General features: G+C 35.9%; 1 protein-coding gene across 5 annotated transcripts in view; it reads right to left on the reverse strand.

Moving 5' to 3' along the window:
* The window catches only part of SMAP1 (small ArfGAP 1), a 154991-nt gene that overhangs the window by 94123 nt on the left and 41849 nt on the right, over positions 1-19019 (reverse strand). For all 5 annotated transcript variants that reach the window (XM_012750288.2, XM_012750289.2, XM_012750290.2 and 2 more), the window contains exon 2: positions 9018-9151. In XM_012750288.2, coding sequence (XP_012605742.1) covers positions 9018-9151 — 134 coding nt within the window. The remainder of the gene's footprint in view (positions 1-9017; positions 9152-19019) is intronic.

Raw genomic sequence — 19019 nt, forward strand, 5'->3', positions numbered from 1 at the left:
TGGGGATGTAAGCCCTTATCTTCAAATAGCCTATTAATTCTTTAGTTATACTCTCTCAGTTCTACCTAGATTAGGAAGCACAGAATAAATTAATGAAAGACTTCCACTAAGTAATATCTTACAATTTCTGTTCACTACGTTGACACAAGAACTAGCCAATCACTAGTAATGGAGAATTCTAAAATCTGTACTTTTAAAAAAAACTATTACTGACTTTAAAGTTTAACTTAAAAATTAGCAAATAAAGGGGAAGAAGAAAATATAGGGCACAACCTTGCATATTCCAATTCAAATTTTATGTGATTTTTCCCCAAATAGATTTCATAAAAGTGCAAATTTCTTAACTTCACAGATTAAATTCTGTTATAGACAGTAACACATTTCTTTCTTTATATCACTCTTAACATGCAGATAATATTAATACATAAACCCAATGCTGTCGGCTACTCCTATACTCTGCTCCTTTTTGAAGACATATTTAATGATCCTAGCAAGGATTCATCATAAATTGAATTTCAATCAATTTACAAAGTTAAGTATGTACCTTAGGCCATGATTTGAGAAATTCTGTCAGCTTGATTGAATTATAATGAGCAACCCTACCACCACAAAACAAGAAAAAAGTTCATCTGGGATTTTCTTGAATGAATGTGTACCAAGAATTGTGTACCAAAAGTTTACTATGTGCCTGGTTCTATAAGGCACTAATGAAAATTTATCTAAGGGTCAAAACTTTAAGAGACTAAACAATGTTCTAACACATGCAGGTCAATGTGGTTAAATCACGGAGTTCTCCAAATAAACTCTTTTAAACTGGAATTTTATTTTATTAAATACTGCTTATCATGGGAATTCAGTAAGAGAAGAGACAGCTTTTAAAATTCCCAGAATCTACTCAGAAAAAATAGAGAACAGCTTGATACAAAAACTAAAAACTTAGGCAATATTTACAACAAAACTAGAAAAACAGACTATCTCCACAAACCCCAAAATGGTATCAGGTAGGGACAAATCACTAACAACCATCAACACTAATAACCACTAACAACCTGCCTGATGCCTTCAACTAATGGAGGTTCTTACAATTCTGAGAACAAAACATCAAAATAGTCAAAGAGACATACAAACTGGAAATCACAGTGAACCAATCTGAGAAAGGTACATGAAGTTGAAAAGGATTTTTAACCAGTCCAAAAGCAAATAAATGCAAAGAGTCCATGTTAAGTTCAGAATGTGGGAGAACATTCTAGCCTCTGTGAACTTTCATATCTGATGACCAAGTATTCCTCCCAGGACAGGGCCCCAAACTGAGGAGAAAAAAAAAAACTCCCAGGAGCTGTCAAAATTCAGCAGGGCAGGTAAAAATGGGAGAAGGAAACAGAGCAAAAAGTCTCAAAAAACAAGTGGCTTTGTTTTTTTAACACTATATGAAAACAATTAAAGTTAGAAAAGCTATCTTAAATGTCGCTTCCTCCTAAAAGTAAAAGAAAACTAATTTTACACAAAAATGATCAACACAAAGAATCAAGGTCAAATCTTATAAAAAGTTGTAAGATAAAAAAAGAATAAGCAGAATAACATCTCTACAATGAAACCACAATAGAAAAAATAAGTGCATAAAACAGATGAAAACTATAACCTACTAATTCAGAACAAACTAAAAGATATATGTGATGTAAAATTACTTCAAAATTAAATATGATAAAAAATAAACATAACAAATAATGACCTAAGAAAAATGGAGAGCCCAAAGAGGAAAAAAATTTTAATAGGAAAAATAATGGAAAGGGTCAAAGACAACGTGACAGGTAAGAGGAGTCACTGAAGAAGTAAACAAAAATAATGAAACAGAATATTAAAAACCGTAATTCAAAAAACTTCACTTAAAAAATGTGAAACTACATGTTGAAGGAGTATACCACATGTAGGAATTTCTTGTATAAAAGAAACTCACTTTATGTTTAAAGATATAGGTAGCTTAAACATAAAAGAATGGAAGAAGGTACATCATGCAAATATTAAGCAAAAGAGATCTGCAGCGGCTACTGGCAAATACATAAAAACTATGATACATCTATACCACTGCTGTGCAACAAAAAGATAATTGAGCCAGTTATATTATTTTAAATTTTCTACAAGCCTAATTAAAAAGAAATTAAACAGGGGTGAAATTAATTTTAATAATATATTTTATTTAATAGATCTTTTTCTTCTGCAGAACTCACACGTGGAAAGCATAATAAACTTATCTCACCATCTAGAGACTTAAAAATTAATGTCATAATATTTTTTTTGGTAACAAATTGATTATCTATTACTAATTACCAACAGCTAAGACAAAACCCAGAAAGGATCAAAGTAATAAATTCTTTGACCCTGCTCCAAATAACACAAACCCACATGACTTATGTAAAATTAAATTCCAACTGCCTATCAATATTCTAGGTTCTATTTCTAGGTTTTTATTTTTTAAAGATGGCAGAGATATCACACAGAAATGTTCAATCAACTGAAAGTCGTTTTATTTGAAAAATTAATATGCTTTTAAATAATATAATTTTAACTGTACCTGAAATATACTGTCAGAGAGTCAAAGAACAGAAAATTTCATTAATGTATTTAACTACTTTTATCCCTTTCCTCTTATAATCATTTACATCTCAATTTTACCCTTGAACATGAGCACATAACCACTAACATAAGAAGTATCTGTAATTTTAGTTGCTTTTTTAAGTTAGTGAAGTATTTAAGGTATCTATCAATACTACTTTGCCTATTCACTCTGTATTTGGCCTGATTAAGAATTCAAGTTGAAGCCTCGGAATAAAGCAAAGTTTACTGATGATAACTGGTGAAAACTCATGATTTTGGCTTCCATAAGAAAAACTTTTGTCTAAGAAAGGGCAAAAATTTAAGCCTTGGACATGGTAGGAGAAATGAGAATGGAAAGCAGCAGAAACAACAAGAGAATTAAGAACCGATAGAAGACAGAGGCCTAAGAGAGAAAGGAGTAAGAACCACAGAATACAAGACATTTTAAAGATTAACTGAACAATGACATTTGCTAAGGAAATGGAATCTAGACAACTAGCTCATTTTAATTTTAGATTTGTCAAGTTGCAACTAAAATAAAGACATCTACCAATCTCAACATTTAATGCTATGCATTAATAACTATAACTATAGTCCAAACTTCCCACAGTTAAACAGTGTAACAATTTCATATACTCTTGTTTCCTATTTCCATGTGGAATATATGGAGGAGGAGGGATTGGTTAATACTGCCAAATAGAGCAATAGCTAATTCTGATACTCAACTTTTTATTCTATCCAAATGCATAATATTATCTGGAACAAAATCCATCCTTGGTCATAGCTATTGCTTTCTCTTAACTTCTGTCATTCTCTTAACATTCTATCATTAACAGCAAGCTTTCTTTGCAAGGTATTTTTCATAAAGCAATAAGATTTTTAATTACTTCATAAGAGTTACAGAATATCCAAAAATGAGTAGAAAATGTAAGACCACGTTGAGACTCTACTGCCATGAAATCAACCTAACTAGCTAACTCTAGCTTCACAGAACATACAATTAAAATGCATACTAGAGGGCCGGGCGCTGTGGCTCACGCCTGTAATCCTAGCTCTTGGGAGGCCGAGGCGGGCGGATTGCTCAAGGTCAGGAGTTCGAAACCAGCCTGAGCAAGAGCGAGACCCCGTCTCTACTATAAATAGAAAGAAATTAATTGGCCAACTGATATATATAGAAAAAATTAGCCGGGCATAGTGGCGCATGCCTGTAGTCCCAGCTACTCGGGAGGCTGAGGCAGAAGGATCACTGGAGCCCAGGAGTTTGAGGTTGCTGTGAGCTAGGCTGACGCCATGGCACTCACTCTAGCCTGGACAACAAAGCGAGACTCTGTCTCAAAAAAAAAAAAAAAAAAAAAAAAATGCATACTAGAGAGAATTACCAATCATTTCATGCCAATGATACTCAAGATTTCTTAAGCATGACAAATCTATGAATACCAAAGGACTCTAATAAGCAATCTGAAAAAAGGATAATTCATTGTCCTACTGGGAGTCACTACTGGCAGAAAAGAACCATCTGCACAGAAAAATTACAGCTCAATCCATGAGAGTAAATGAGTTTTTCTATAGGGAAAGGCAAAAAGAACAAAAACGCTAAAAACAAAACTGTAGAAAATCTCCAAGTAAAAGGGAAAAGCAGAAGAAGAAATAAAAAATATACAAACTAAATAAACAAAATAAAATAAAAGATGTGGGGGAGTAATTTTGTTCTTTTACAAAGAACAACAACAACAAAAAAAAAAAGCTTTCAAGAAGGCAGTGGTTAAGCAGAAAAATCAAGGAAGAGAAGGATGGAGAGTTGGATTTGGCCAGTAGGGGGAATGGTAGGACTAGAAATGAGTTAGCAGAGGCAAAAATAAGGTAAAGAAATGAAACAGCAGGGAAAGACCTTCCTCAAGAAATTCAAGTATTAGAAATAAGAGGTAGTCACTAGAAAGACAGTGGCTGGCACATTATGAATACTTAATACATGTTTATTGACTTAACAAGGAAACAAATGAATAGTCAAGTCAAGAGGTGTATATTGAGAGAAAGAAAGATATGAGGGAGACTTTTTTCTGAAAGAAGGAATGAGGAAACACATTTCAAGGAGGAAGAAAGTTTCAAAATGCCTTGAAGTGCATATAATTTTTTAAAATTAGGTGGAAAAATAGGAAGGAAGCCTGGGAATGAAAATACAGGCAAAGAAACTAGTAACCACTAACTTCCTCCATTCTTGCCTCTAAATCAAGAGAATAAGAAGCTGTTAGTCAAAGTAGAAATATTCAGAGGTTGAATAAACAAAAAATAAGAGAGAGGAAGAGAATAAGGGAATAATCTCTTGCTGCAATGATAACCAGGTTGTGAAAAGAGGTGGGTTTAAAGATGCTTTCCTTCTAGCCAAAATGGAGTTACAGCTAAAGTAAAAATGGTAAAGATACAGAAGAGGGAGTTAAATATCTATAATGTTGAAGGCAAGTTCACTAAGGATAAGTCAGAGAGAATGGACAATTTCAAATTTAAAGTTCCCCAAAATATATTTAATAAATGAATAAATTTTAATTGAGTAGGCTTAATGTTTCTAAGAAAATACTAAGGACCACATCAATAAATGACACTAGCAAAAAACATTAAATAAGAAGTCTATATGGGAAAGTTACTAGAAGATTTATAGATACATAAAGTATTAAAAGTAGTCAAAAGTTTTCAAGATAAATATAAAATATATGGAATGTATTTTCCATTATGGTCAATATCTCATTAAGATGTTTTATTCAATAGCACAAATTTCAAGTGAGCTAAAAAATTTGGAAGTAATGTTCCTCTACAATAAAAATAAGACATTAATTTTTATAGAAAAACTTCACTACAGACATTTAAAAAGCTAAAATGTACTCCTCTAAATCTATTAAAATAAAAATAAATGAATATATTAAAATGAATAATTAAGAATTCTTAAATGAGAGAAAAATGAAGAAAATAGTAATCAAGACCTAGCATTAATGAGCCAGCACAAATAAAAGATAAAAACTATAGTACTTATAAAAGTATAAAAAAATTGTTCCTTTCCAAAAATTTGAGACAATAAACCCAAGATCAAAGACATTTAATCGTCCATGAACTGCGTTAAAACAAAAAATTTTAACATTTTTAAGGTGAATAACTTTGTTTCTATGTTAACAAAAATCAAAGTAAGTCATTTTCTTTTATACATAAGCATCCAGCAATTCTAACATAGTTATATATATGGTAGGTCCCCTAAAAATTGACGAACACACACAACATACACGTACCTGATAAAAATATGGCACATATAATATCAGTTTACAAGTAACCTTGAAAGAAAACTTAGTAGTTACATTTTACAGAACTTTTTTGTGTATCATACATACACAAAAAAGAACATTTTTACTTAATAGTTTGACTGTGCTCGGAGATGAAATCATTTCCACATTTACTAATAAAATTTTTTTTAAAAAATATAACTAACCAAAACTAAGTTATCATCTTTAAAAATTAGAAACATGATTATCATGAAATGCTGGGGATGATGGTAGGGGAAGACATAGGGTAGAACTGTGTGCAGTAAAAAAGCATTTCCTTTACTTCTATAAATAAATACCTCCAAAGCATTTTTATATCAAATTATTTATAAAATATGTAAACATGGAATATTACAACACATTATGATCATCACTTTTCCTATTTGAATTAAGGGTCCAAGTGAACAGGAATGGCTTCTAAAAGATAGACATTTCAATGTATGTATAATAAAACTAACCCAAAGTGCTAGAAATCAATGTAATATTTGCCTCTGCAGGACTTGACTGGAAACTGGCATAAAGGAACTTTCTAGGGTGATAGAAATACTCTATCTTCAGTGGGGTGTTGGTAACACTGTATAGACATTTGCCAAGACTCATAAAACGCACTGAGATCTGTGAATTGTTCTTTTTGTAATTATGCCTCAATTAGGATGGAAGGCAGGGAGAGAACAGAAGAAAGCAAGGGAGGAAGGAAGGGAGGGAGGAGGGAGGGGGGAGGAAGAGGAGGAGCCAGACAGCCAGCCAGATAGCCATGGTATAAAGTTAGATTATATGAAACATACCTACAACAAAAGGAAATAGGATATGCTCAAATCTGAATGAGGAGCAACTTCAATAGAAAACTTCTGTAATTAACTAATTATTCATCTCCAAATGCCTTAACATCCAATACTACTAAAAATGAAATAATTATTTTTGGTAAATATTCTCAAAAAGAAATTCACTTATACTTAATAATACCATACAATGGATCAATTTGTTTCTTTACTGAGTAGTACATTTAGCAACCAATTCATCACAATATATTAATACTAACTAGGAGGCTATTGCTATACTGAGGGTTTTACATAATGAATAAATAAACTAATACTACCACTAACAAGCTAGCATTTACTGAGTGTTTAAAATGTGCCAGGTACTATCCTAAATTAACTCAATTTATTTGATCCTTCCAGCAACCTATAAAAGGAGGCAATATTACTATTTCTCATTTCACAAACAGAGAAACTGAGGCACCCCGAGGTTAAGTATCACACAGGTCTATTTGCAGTCTACCTCTAGAGATAAACTTCTTAATCACTTTGTTCTACTTCCTCTCTAGAATCAGTTGCCTTGAATTTTTCTAGGCTTAAATAAAGATTATGCTCTACAGTTTGGAATTTGAGGGTTTCACCAATTACACGTTTATGTTGCAGGACAATTTGTAAACAACTCTGGCTTTGTTTGCAAGAACTCAGAGGGCCTATCACAAAAATACTGGATGGCCCATCTATGTGATTAGGCCTCCCTATTTTTTTTTAATGTGAAACTTTGTCTACTCATTTGATTTCTGGGTACATCCTAACCTTATTTCTCACCATGGCACACCTGGAAGAGGAGGTCTGTGGAATGTGGGAGAGCCAGAAAGAGCATTCTCTGGTGACAAGTACTAATCATAAAGTTTTGCACAGTAAAATAATAATTCTTATCTAAGAAGCTGACAGGTGAACCAAACAATATTCAAATACAATTTTAAATATTTAATAATTACTTTTAAAATTCTTATATTTTTAATAATCCAATATCTTTCCATTTACCTATAACCTATTCCAAAGAAAACCAGTGAACTACAGCTCTCTGACTGGAAAGTTCTGCTCTAAGCTATACAGTTATCCATCTCAAATAACCTGCTATTCAACTCCTTTTAACAACTAAGTTGAGAAAAATAGTATTTCTGAACAACTGAATTGTTAAGGGATTCCATGTTTTATCCTTAGCTTGAAATGAATGATATAAAAGGTAAGACACTTTAGTCTTGAGTGTTTTGTATCTCCAAACTCATTATAAATACCAAATTATATTGTCAAGCTACACCTCATTCTTTTTTGAGAAAAACGTGCAACATTAAGACATCTGTTACCACATTTGCTACAGAGATATTAAGAACACTGCCTCATATGAAGTGTTGGAAAAGCTCTGCTTCTTTGATGTAACTAGTATGTTTTCTCTTCAAGGATCCTGAAAATACAGAAAGGATATTTCCTTTTATGCCCTAGCCAGCAAAAAGCTCAAAAACTAATTTAAGATGGAACTAAATAAATTATGCTTGACTTTATAGCCTGAAGATCTCGATTCTATTCTTTCTACCCTTACCTCACCAAACCATGCAAATTTGGGGGTTGTTTTTTTCTGATTCTGAGGTATGTATGCATATCACTGAGTTTCAACCACATATGTTTATGTATTCAGCACTTCACACTGATTAAAAGTAATTTCAAAAGGGCATAAGAAAAAGTAGAATTTCACTGTGAATTATAAAATAAAACCAGTAGAAGTAAATCATTTTTACATTAGCAGCCAGCCTGAAGGATTAGAAAGTAAGATTTTGAAAATTTAGGAATGTCATACCAGAAAAAAATGGCAAACCCTTAAAACTACAAATATAAACAAGTCTAGATCAGTCATAAGAATATTTGCTCATTGGGCTTGTCTTCCAGCTACTAGCCCCTGTCTGAAAACCAAGAACACCTCTGTACAGAACAGAAATCCTTCAAGTCAGTTTTTAGGCTGAGGTGGGTTTTTTTTTCTTTATCTTTACTCAGGCTCCCTCTACTGACAAGAAAATTAAACAAACTATGGAATTATACTGGCAATTTGTATTAGCAAAAGAAAGGGTATTTTTTAAATAATTCAAAAGCAACATTTCACATAAAACAGATAAAAACTTACTTTATTGTAGACCCAAAAAGAAATAAACATCTGTAAATTGACAATTCAAATAACATTCAAATTTTATATGTGGCATATGCCATTTCAATATACAGTACTATTATTCATTGTTAGTCCTTAGATGCAAGAAGGGTTACATATTTTTAAATAATTTTAAATATGTTAATAATATCTTGGTAAGGTAATGTTTACCTGTATCTGTTCTGGTGTCCATTGATCTAGGTTGACTGATTTTACCCTGGATATATGAACCCCAAGATTTCTATGAATTCCAGCACATCTGATGCAAATAAACACACCAATATTCCAGGAAGCCCATCGGGGACCTAATTAAGAAGAAGAAACAAACAAACACAAAAAAGCAAGTATTAAAAACTAAAATAAGCACCAAGACAACATATTAGAAATATTTTGGTTCTTATACAATTATAATGGAAGAATATAAAAATCACACATACAAATTTTCAAATGGTATTGGCAGCAGCTTGCTAAAAAGACATGTCTTGGCAACCCTCAAGAACCTTAATGATTTTACTTCTTTTGCTTTCCTAGAAACTTTCCCCCAAATCTGCCTAAGATTTTTAACCCTTTGCACTCGCTTGCTTTTTTCTCATCATCCACTCAACATTATCCACACTCGACATCCAAGTGCAAAGGGTTAAAACTAATTTATGTGAACCATTTACTCAGCATATTTGAACCAGGAGTAGTAATATCCCATAATAAAAAGTAATTACTTTATTAAATATATTATATGAGATATTGCTTTAAAAATTAACAATAAAAATCAAAGGCATTTAAAAAAAAATGTGGAAATAAGAGACAAGCAACCCAAAAGAAAAAAGGGCAAAAGATATATAAACAGGTAATTTACATAAGAAATATATGACCAATAAACACGAAAACATACACAATCTCACTGGTAATTATGGAAATGCCCTTTAAAACTACAGTAACTGCCATTTTGCACTCAACATATTGGGGGGAAAAATTTTAAGTCCATTAGTACTAAGTATTGGCAAGGATGAGAAATAACATGGTCTGCTTCAAAAAGCCTTGTGTCAACATGGCTAAATTTCAGATATAACACTGAGATTAAGAAAGGTTACAGATGAATACATATAGTATGAAACCACTTACTGAAGTTGAAAAATATATTAAATAATAGCATACTGCATATTAATTAAAAGTATCCACACATGTTATGAAACTGAGACAGGCAACTAATGGTGAGGAAAGTGGATATGATCAGGGAAAAATACATGTAGCTTAGAGAACACTAGTTAAAATCAACTTCCTGAGTCGGTAGTAAGAATACAAACGTTTGTTTTAGTAACACATAATATGCATGAGATGTGCTATACAATGTTAGTTCTTTGGGTCATGGTCAAAAAATTCTGGAAAACACTGTTGAAAAACTCACATATGTATATGAAAATACAAGCCTTAGCTATACTATTCTCCATGCTTTTGAATGTATTCTCTCATGATAATTTTAAATTTTCTTATAAGTATTTTCACATAGTTTGTATGATTAAAAATGGAAAAATGAAAGTAATATTTGGAAATTATGTCAAATATTCATAAGCTTACACCTAACAGACTTCTATAAATTACTTGATTATGAAAAAAATATATATGTCAATGAAAATAAAGTTTTAAAATGCAGGCTTCTATTTTATGTACATACTTTTCATCTAAGGGTGACAGTTATGCTACAAAACAACATTAAAGCCAGTAGTTAAAATATGGTAAAACTAAACATATGCTCCCCTCCAAATTCCTTAATTACACAGAAGGTAAAGTATTTATATACAACTTATCTCAAAATATCCTGCCTTTAAATTTGAGAATGACATAAACTGACAGGCATACATCTGGGACATTTATGACTACTCCAGATAGAGCTGCCTCCTGCAGTAACTCTCCACCTAGTCTCATCATTTCTAACACTTATAACAATTTATAACACAGCAATCGGTTTTGAAGCTTACACAAAAATCTAAGGTAAAGAGTTACAAACAGATAAATAGCTGGAGGGTTTAATTATATTAACAGTTAAATCTCAAACTAAGAAAAGTTAGAGAAATGCACAGTGAGTTCTAGACCAGTGCTTCTCAAACTCTAATGTGCATGTGCATCACCTAGGGATATTATGAAAATGCACTCCAATTCTGTTGCCCCCACAATGGCACCTCAGATTCTGCGTTCCTAGCAAGTTCCCAGCAATGCCCATGCTGCCATCCACAGACCACATTTTGAATAGCAGGGTTCTAGTGTGTTCTTGGCAAATGTTCAGCATACTTCCTGATTTGTTTTCATATACCCACCATTTTAATAGTTCAATAAATGTGGGGGCAAAAAGATTGGAAATGAAAAATGTATGAATCACCACGAAGAACTGACAAGACTTAGTGATAGAAAATACAGTGACAAAGGAGGAGGTAGTGACCAAAATTTCTACAAATTCTACACCTGGGATTTAAAGCATAAAGGTACTTGTAGAGCTAGAAACCCTTGTAGATCTGCTGAATACATTAAATGACAGTGACACACACTGAGATGAAAATGTCCAGCGGGCAATTAGAGCACAATACTAATGTTCAAACTAGAGATATACATATAATCACCTTCTTTACATTGATTATGGTTTTAAAAAGAGGGGGGAAAAGCAGAATCCTAAGTCTTAGGGAGAAAATGAAAACCTGTACAAAATCAGAGAAGGAGGAAATTTTAAAGAATAGGTGTTCAACAATGTCAGATGAGAAATCAAGAGGAATGGGTCTAAAAAAGAATATCTGGATGTGGTAACTGAGGTAACTGAGATATCACAGGAAACTTCACAGAGATTAGGCAGAGTGAAAGGGAGGAAATTCATCCACTCTGAATTCCATTAGTAGGTTAAGAGGGAGGGAGGGAGCGAATTCACCATTCTGAATTCCATTACCAGATTAAACTTTTACACCATGTTAGTCTCCAAATCTTAAACAGTTTTCTATTTTCTTCCGTATTGCTTTCCTGAGCATCTTGATTTTAATCCTTCTTAAACTTACTTTATTTTGCACAACTCCATCTTAAATACTCCAGGAGCCAATAAGAACAGACTAATTGCTTTCCCCTGAATACCACTCAATTATCCTGTGTTGGCATTTTCCTGCACACCATTTCCTTTCCTAGAATGTTCTGCTTGTGACCATACAAATCCTAACTCATACTCAAGGCCTATCTTCTTAAAGCATTTCTTTTATGACATCATCCCTCGTTTCACCTTTCCTATAAATGTCTATAGCTCATGACACTTTGTTGCACACAATATGCCACAATAGGTACCTGTTTGTTTGTTTTTTAATTTGTAGTTAGTCCTCTCTCTTAGAGTACATGGTAAATTTCTCTTTGGGAAGGCACTATATGGCCTTCTGCATCACCCATAGTAAGGGAACACGGGCTATATAATAAAAAATCTGTAAGATCTGATGATTTAGTCAAATACTCAAGTTCTTTGATTCCTGGAGCAACCTATCTATGATTTTTAAAAACAGAAATAAAACCAAAAACTATGGCAAAAATTTCTACCTTTAATATCACTGTAGCCATTCTTCCTTTTAGTAATGAAGGTTCTGAGTTTTAGCTAGAAATATGGCTACCCATGCTTCTATACTTCTCAACCTACACTTCTCAACCTCTCCTGTAGCAAAGTGTGGCCACAGGACCAAGTTCTGGCCAATGGAAAATGTGCAGAAATTAGGTGTTTTGCCACTACCTGAATCAGGCCTGTGTTCCCCTGGCCTCTTCCCCTTTTCCATTTGCTAGGAGATGAACCTGCTACCCTGGATCCACATACAAAAACCTCATGTTGAAGATGACAGAGTTATTCTATCCACACTAGAAACTTCATCTCCAGACTAATATGAAGGAGAAAATATCTTCTATCCTATTTGAGCCACAATATTTTTGGGTCTTTCTGTTATAGCAGCTAAACCTGTAATCTACCTAATTCAATGTGAATTATATTTGAATGTTGGTAGCAGCAAAGAACACACCAGAGGTTCAATAATCCTGATTTCAGAGCTCAAATTCTAAGAGGGGTTAAAGAATAATAAAATACTTTATCAAATCTGAGTTTTCTAAATTTAATTTAAATCATCAATTATGCATTTTAACCAAAGTATTAAATGAAGAAGATAAAATACAAATCCTGCCTTCATGGAGCTTGAACTCTAGTTAATCAGATGATGGTTATAGTAGTAAGTACAAATAATCATGGGACACAGAAGAAGAAAAGATGAAGGATGGCCAGTGATATTAGTGCAGGCTTTGTAAAGCCAGTGGCACTTGATGTGTTACTGAAAGATAGATCTGGCCATGTGAGGTGGCTCATGCCTGTAATCCCAGGTAAGGAGCAAGGCCAAGCAGAGAGGATTGTTGAGGCCAGGAGTTTGAGACTGGCCTGAGCAACACAGCAAGACCCATCTCTCCAAAAAATTTTAAAATTAGCCTGGCATGGTGGTATACACCTGTAGTCCCAGCTATTGGGAGGATGAACCAGGAGGATCACTTGCCCAGGAGTTCGAGGTTAGAGTAAGTTATAACAGCGCCATTGCACTCCAGCCTGTGTAACGGAAGGAGACTCATCTCAAAAACTCAATAAATAAAAATAAATGAAATAACATAACATAAAATAAGAAGATTCAGATACAGCAGGTAAAGTCAGAACAAAGTACAAGGACAAGGTATGTTCTCCTTAAAATGTACCCTCTCCCATGTTGAACAGTTTCAGCTATCTTGTAAAAATGGCCAAAAAAATATAACACTGCAGTACCTGATTGCTGCTAAGGTTTTTTACTTAAATACTAATTTAAGTTTTGATATATATGCACCAAAAATTTGTATAGTATCATGTGACTACTAATTTTCAGACAGAAATGAAAGACGGTTCTAAGGTACAAAAACCCTACAGAAAGTGGAAAAATTAGGTTGAGTGAATGAAAAATCATTGTAAGTCTAAATAACATAAAAAATATTATGTATCTAAAAAACTAACAGGAATTTTACTGATCTCAATATACTTGCCTTGTAGCTTTCACACCATTTGAGAAATACAACTATATGATCTTCTGAGAAAAAATTTCTCTTAAATTTCTGATTATCATGGTAGACTACCAACCAGAAAAGCTTCCTTAAGTATTTTTTATAAATAGAAAATAAAATACAATGAGGAATAGAAAACTTAACACTAACTACTAGCAGTAATTTCAAGACTTAGTTCTTCTCTAAAGCCTTCTCCAATACCCTAACAACACTTTTTAAATAACATTTATTACAATGATTTATAGTTAATTGTTTTAGCTGCCTTTTCTGAGAAAACAGTGATCTCTTCAAGAATAGGTACTTTATTTGATAGAGCTCCATTATATTCAGTACCAAGCACAAGTCTGGTATAAAAATTTAAGGAGGAGGATCAAGATGGCGGACGAGAAACACCGCCAGAAAGAGTGTCTCTGCAGAAAAGACAGATTCTAGCAGAAATTAGAAAAAAGAAGCAAGAAAGCTAGCATACAGCAGATGAGGGCCGGAAGGAGGGGTACCTGAGACCCCGGGAGACTCCACGGGAGGAGGTTGTGGAGGAAAACTGGAAGCTGAGACCACCAGAGCAGCCCGGAGACCAGCGGGAAGGGTAGGTGGATAAATCACCTTTCCCCTCCCCTGCATTTGGGACTGCTGGTGGGCTCCCCAGCGGGTGGAGAGACCTGCGGACACCAGCCCAGAGACGGCCGCCACCACATAGCGGTGAGCCTGTAGCAGACGCAGCACCAGACTCCCAAATCCCTCGGGGCACAGACCCGAGACGTGCAGCAGGTGCCATACTGCCTCCTCCTCCCCTCCACCGACCCTACCCACGGCTGCCCAGAAAGACAATACAGCCACCAGCCGGAGGCACCTCCAGGGAACAGGACCTTCCCTTTTGGGACCCTATAGCTGACTAAGGGGAACTCAGACTGTGAGCTCCCTATCTGCCAGCCCTCCCAGGTGCTGCTGACACGGTGTCCCCAGGAGAAGGGTGCCAACTCAGAGGCTGAGAGACACAGACACAGCTTGGGCTCCCTGTGGGTGAATTGGGACCGGAACTCCTCTCCCTGGTGGAGATACAGTTTGAACTCTGGGACCCAGAGGTCGGACCTGCAGACCAGATCCCCTGCACCGAGGTCTAGCATTGCACGGGGCACAGAAGGGATATTTGTGAACAGCCTGCTGAGGTGTGTGTGCCTTCAGGGGCAGATCAGCATCCTAGAGGGCAACCCTCCCCGCAAAGGGAAGCCATGCGCCCAGCCCAGGTGGCGTTCCTGCGCAGGGAACCTCCCTGCTGGCATCACAATCTGGGGAGGCCTGGTGGCATGTGGTCTGGCCTGCTGGCAGAGGGCCAGGAGTAGCTGCGGAGTTGGGGAGGGTGGAAAGAAGCGAGGCCCACTCCAGACTGCGGGTCTCAGACAGCCCCACCCCCACAAGCAGACTTTCTGGCTGAGCGGGACCATTCCAGCCCCGCCCTGACAGCTTTTCCTGGAAACAGAGAACAAAACTTTGACCCCTGCTAACGGCATTGGTGGTGCCTGAGGGCAGGCTTACCCAACCCAGCTTCGCCCAGAACAAGAGCTGATAACAGGACACAAAAACAACAGCATAGCCTGTTCCTCCAAGCAAGTGCCACCTAGTGACAGGGACGGCACCCCACTGACTCATTATACAGGGAGTGGTCGAATTTCACCCACAGACACCACCTAACGGCTCAGAAACTAAACAAGGCATGTGAATACCCAAACAGAAACCTAAAGGAAAGAAACAACAACTGATCGACATGGGAAGAAATCAGCGAAAGAACTCAGGAAATATGAAGAACCAAATGGAAAACACACCCCCAAAGAGGAGCACCAGCCCCCTAGAAACGGACACCAACCCAAATCAGGCAAGCAAAATGACAGAAGAGGAATTTCGTATGTGGATCATAAGAACACTCACGGAACTGCAACAACAACTCAATAACCAACACAAAGAAACCATCAAAAGCCTCCAGGACCTAGAACAAAAGTTCACTAAAGAAATAGACACAATGAAGAAAAGTTTAACCGAACTCCTGGAAATGAAGAATCAATTCAGGGAACTACAAAATACAGTGGAAAGTCTCAAGAACAGGGTAGATCAAACAGAAGAAAGAATCTCAGAGATTGAAGATAACACCCTCCAACTAAATAAAACCATCACAGAGATAGAGCAGAGAAACAAGAGAAAAGAGCAAAGCCTACAAGAGATGTGGGATTATGTGAAGAAACCTAATGTGAGGGTCATAGGGATACCAGAAGGGGAAGAGGACAACACCCAAGGGTTGGACAAGCTATTTTAAGATATAATAGAGGAAAATTTCCCAGGCCTTGCTCAAAATCTCAATATACAAGTTCAAGAAGCTCAGAGGACCCCTGGGAGATTCAATGCAAACAGGAAGACGTCACAACATGCAGTCATCAGACTGACCAAAATATCAACTAAAGAGGCCCTTCTAAGAGCTGTAAGACGAAAGAAGCAAGTGACATACAAGGGAAAGCCAATTTGAATAACACCAGACTTCTCTGATGAGACTTTACAAGCAAGGAGAGACTGGGGCCCCATTCTCACTCTTCTGAAACAAAACAATGCCCACCCTAGAATCTTATTCCCTGCAAAACTAAGCCTCATATATGAAGAAGAAATAAAGACATTCTCAGACAAGCAAAGTCTCAGAGAATTCACCAAGACACGACCAGCCCTTCAAGAAGTACTCAAAACAGTGTTACGCCCGGAACACCATAATAAAAACTCACAAAGCCGGGCGCAGTGGCTCACGTCTGTAATCCTAGCACTCTGGGAGGCTGAGGCAGGCGGATTGCTCCAGGTCAGGAGTTCGAAACCAGCCTGAGCAAGAGCAAGACTCCGTCTCTACTATAAATAGAAAGAAATTAATTGGCCAACTAATATATATATATATATATATATATATATATAATTAGCCGGGCATGGTGGCGCATGCCTGTAGTTCCAGCTACTCGGGAGGCTGAGGCAGGAGGATTGCTTGAGCCCAGGAGTTTGAGGTTGCTGTGAGCTAGGCTGACGCCACGGCACTCACTCTAGCCTGGGCAACAAGCGAGACTCTGTCTCAAAAAAAATAAAAATAAAAAAATAAAAACTCATGAATATAAAAACAACCAAAACCAAAAGATTAAAGGCCAGATAATATAATGGCTCAAGAGAGAAATCAAAGCAACAACATCCAACCCAACAGAATGAACACTAATCTACCTTACCTATCAGTTCTCTCAATAAATGTGAATGGCTAAAACTCTCCACTCAAGAGACATAGGCTGGCTGAATGGATAAGAAAATACAGGCCAAGTATATGCTGTCTTCAGGAAACATCTAACCTGCAAAGATGCATATAGACTAAAAGTAAAAGGGTGGAGATCAGTATTCCAGGCAAGTGGAAGCCAAAAGAAGGCTGGTGTGGCAGTTCTAATTTCAGATGATTTAGTTTTTAAACCAACAAAAGTAGTGAAAGACAAAGAGGGTCATTATATAATGGTGAAGGGCACACTTCAACAAGAAGAGATAACAATTTTAAATATATATGCACCCAACTTAGGTGCACTCAATTTCATAAAGCAAACCTTACTGGATCTAAGCAAATGGATTAATAGCAACTCCATAATCACTGGAGATTTCAACACCCCACTGACGGCACTAAACAGATCCTCCAAACAGAAAATTAATAAAGAAATAATGGACTTAAACAAAACCTTGGAACAACTGGGTCTGACTGACATCTACAGGACATTCTACCCAAAATCCACTGAATATAGGTTCTTCTCATCAGCTCATGGGACATTCTCTAAGATTGACCATATCCTAGTACACAAAGTAAATCTCAAGAAATTTAAAAAAATAGAAATCATACCATGTACCTTCTCAGATCACAGTGGAATAAAAGTAGAAATCAACCCTAACAGAAACTCACATTTCTACACAAAAAATGTGGAAATTAAACAACCTCCTACTAAATGATTACTTCATAAATGAAGAAATCAAGAAGGAAATAAAAAAATTCTATGCTCCTACACTGCTGGTGGGACTGCAAATTAGTTCAACCTCTGTGAAAAGCAATATGGAGATACCTTAAAGTGATACAAGTGAATCTACCATTTGATCCAGCAATCCCATTGCTGAGCATCTACCCAAATGATCCAATGACACTCTACAAAAAAGACACCTGCACTCCAATGTTTATAGCAGCACAATTCATAATTGCAAGGCTGTGGAAACAGCCCAAGTGTCCATCAATCCAAGAATGGATTAATAAAATGTGGTATATGTATACCATGGAGTACTATTCAGCTCTAAGAAACAATGGTGATATAGCACATCTTATATTTTCCTGGTTAGAGGTGGAACCCATACTATTAAGTGAAGTTTCCCAAGAATGGAAAAACAAGCACCACATATACTCACCAGCAAATTGGTATTAACTGAACAGCACCTAAGTGGTCACATAGGTACTGCAGTGATAGGGTACTGGGCAGGGGGGAGGGGAGCGAGTATATACATGTATAATGAGTGAGATATGCACCATCTGGGGAACGGTCATGCTGGAGACTCAGACTTGTGGGGGGAGGGGGGGAAATGGGCATTTATTGAAACCTTAAAATCTGTACCCCCATAATATGCCGAAATAAAAAAAAAAAAAATTTAAGCAGTCTAGCTTACAAATGATATCTAAGACCATGAACCATCTAAATTACTGTTAACAAAAACTGCTAGGAGAGTATTTTTAGAGGAAATCATCATCTTACTGAATATGTAAACACATCATTCATCATATTTCCAGATACCACTGTCTAGTTTAATCCTAACAAACATGTGAGGTAGATAATATCACCACCTCATTTTAGAGATTGAGAAACTTAGGCTCAAAACATAAAGAAAAAATGCTACAAAGCAAGAAAGAGTGAACTAAGACCATCACACAGGCAGATTTCCAAATGCAACTGTGAATACTTTGTGGCTTCTACTGTGGTAATTCTATCAATCTATTAGTAAACACAATTCCCTCAATACCAACTGACTGGTTTTACTGTACTTTGTCAACTTTTTAAAATGCCATGTCACTTACTGTTGAGG

Source organism: Microcebus murinus, chromosome 5 (assembly GCF_040939455.1).
Source record: "Microcebus murinus isolate Inina chromosome 5, M.murinus_Inina_mat1.0, whole genome shotgun sequence".
Lineage (NCBI taxonomy): Eukaryota > Metazoa > Chordata > Mammalia > Primates > Cheirogaleidae > Microcebus > Microcebus murinus.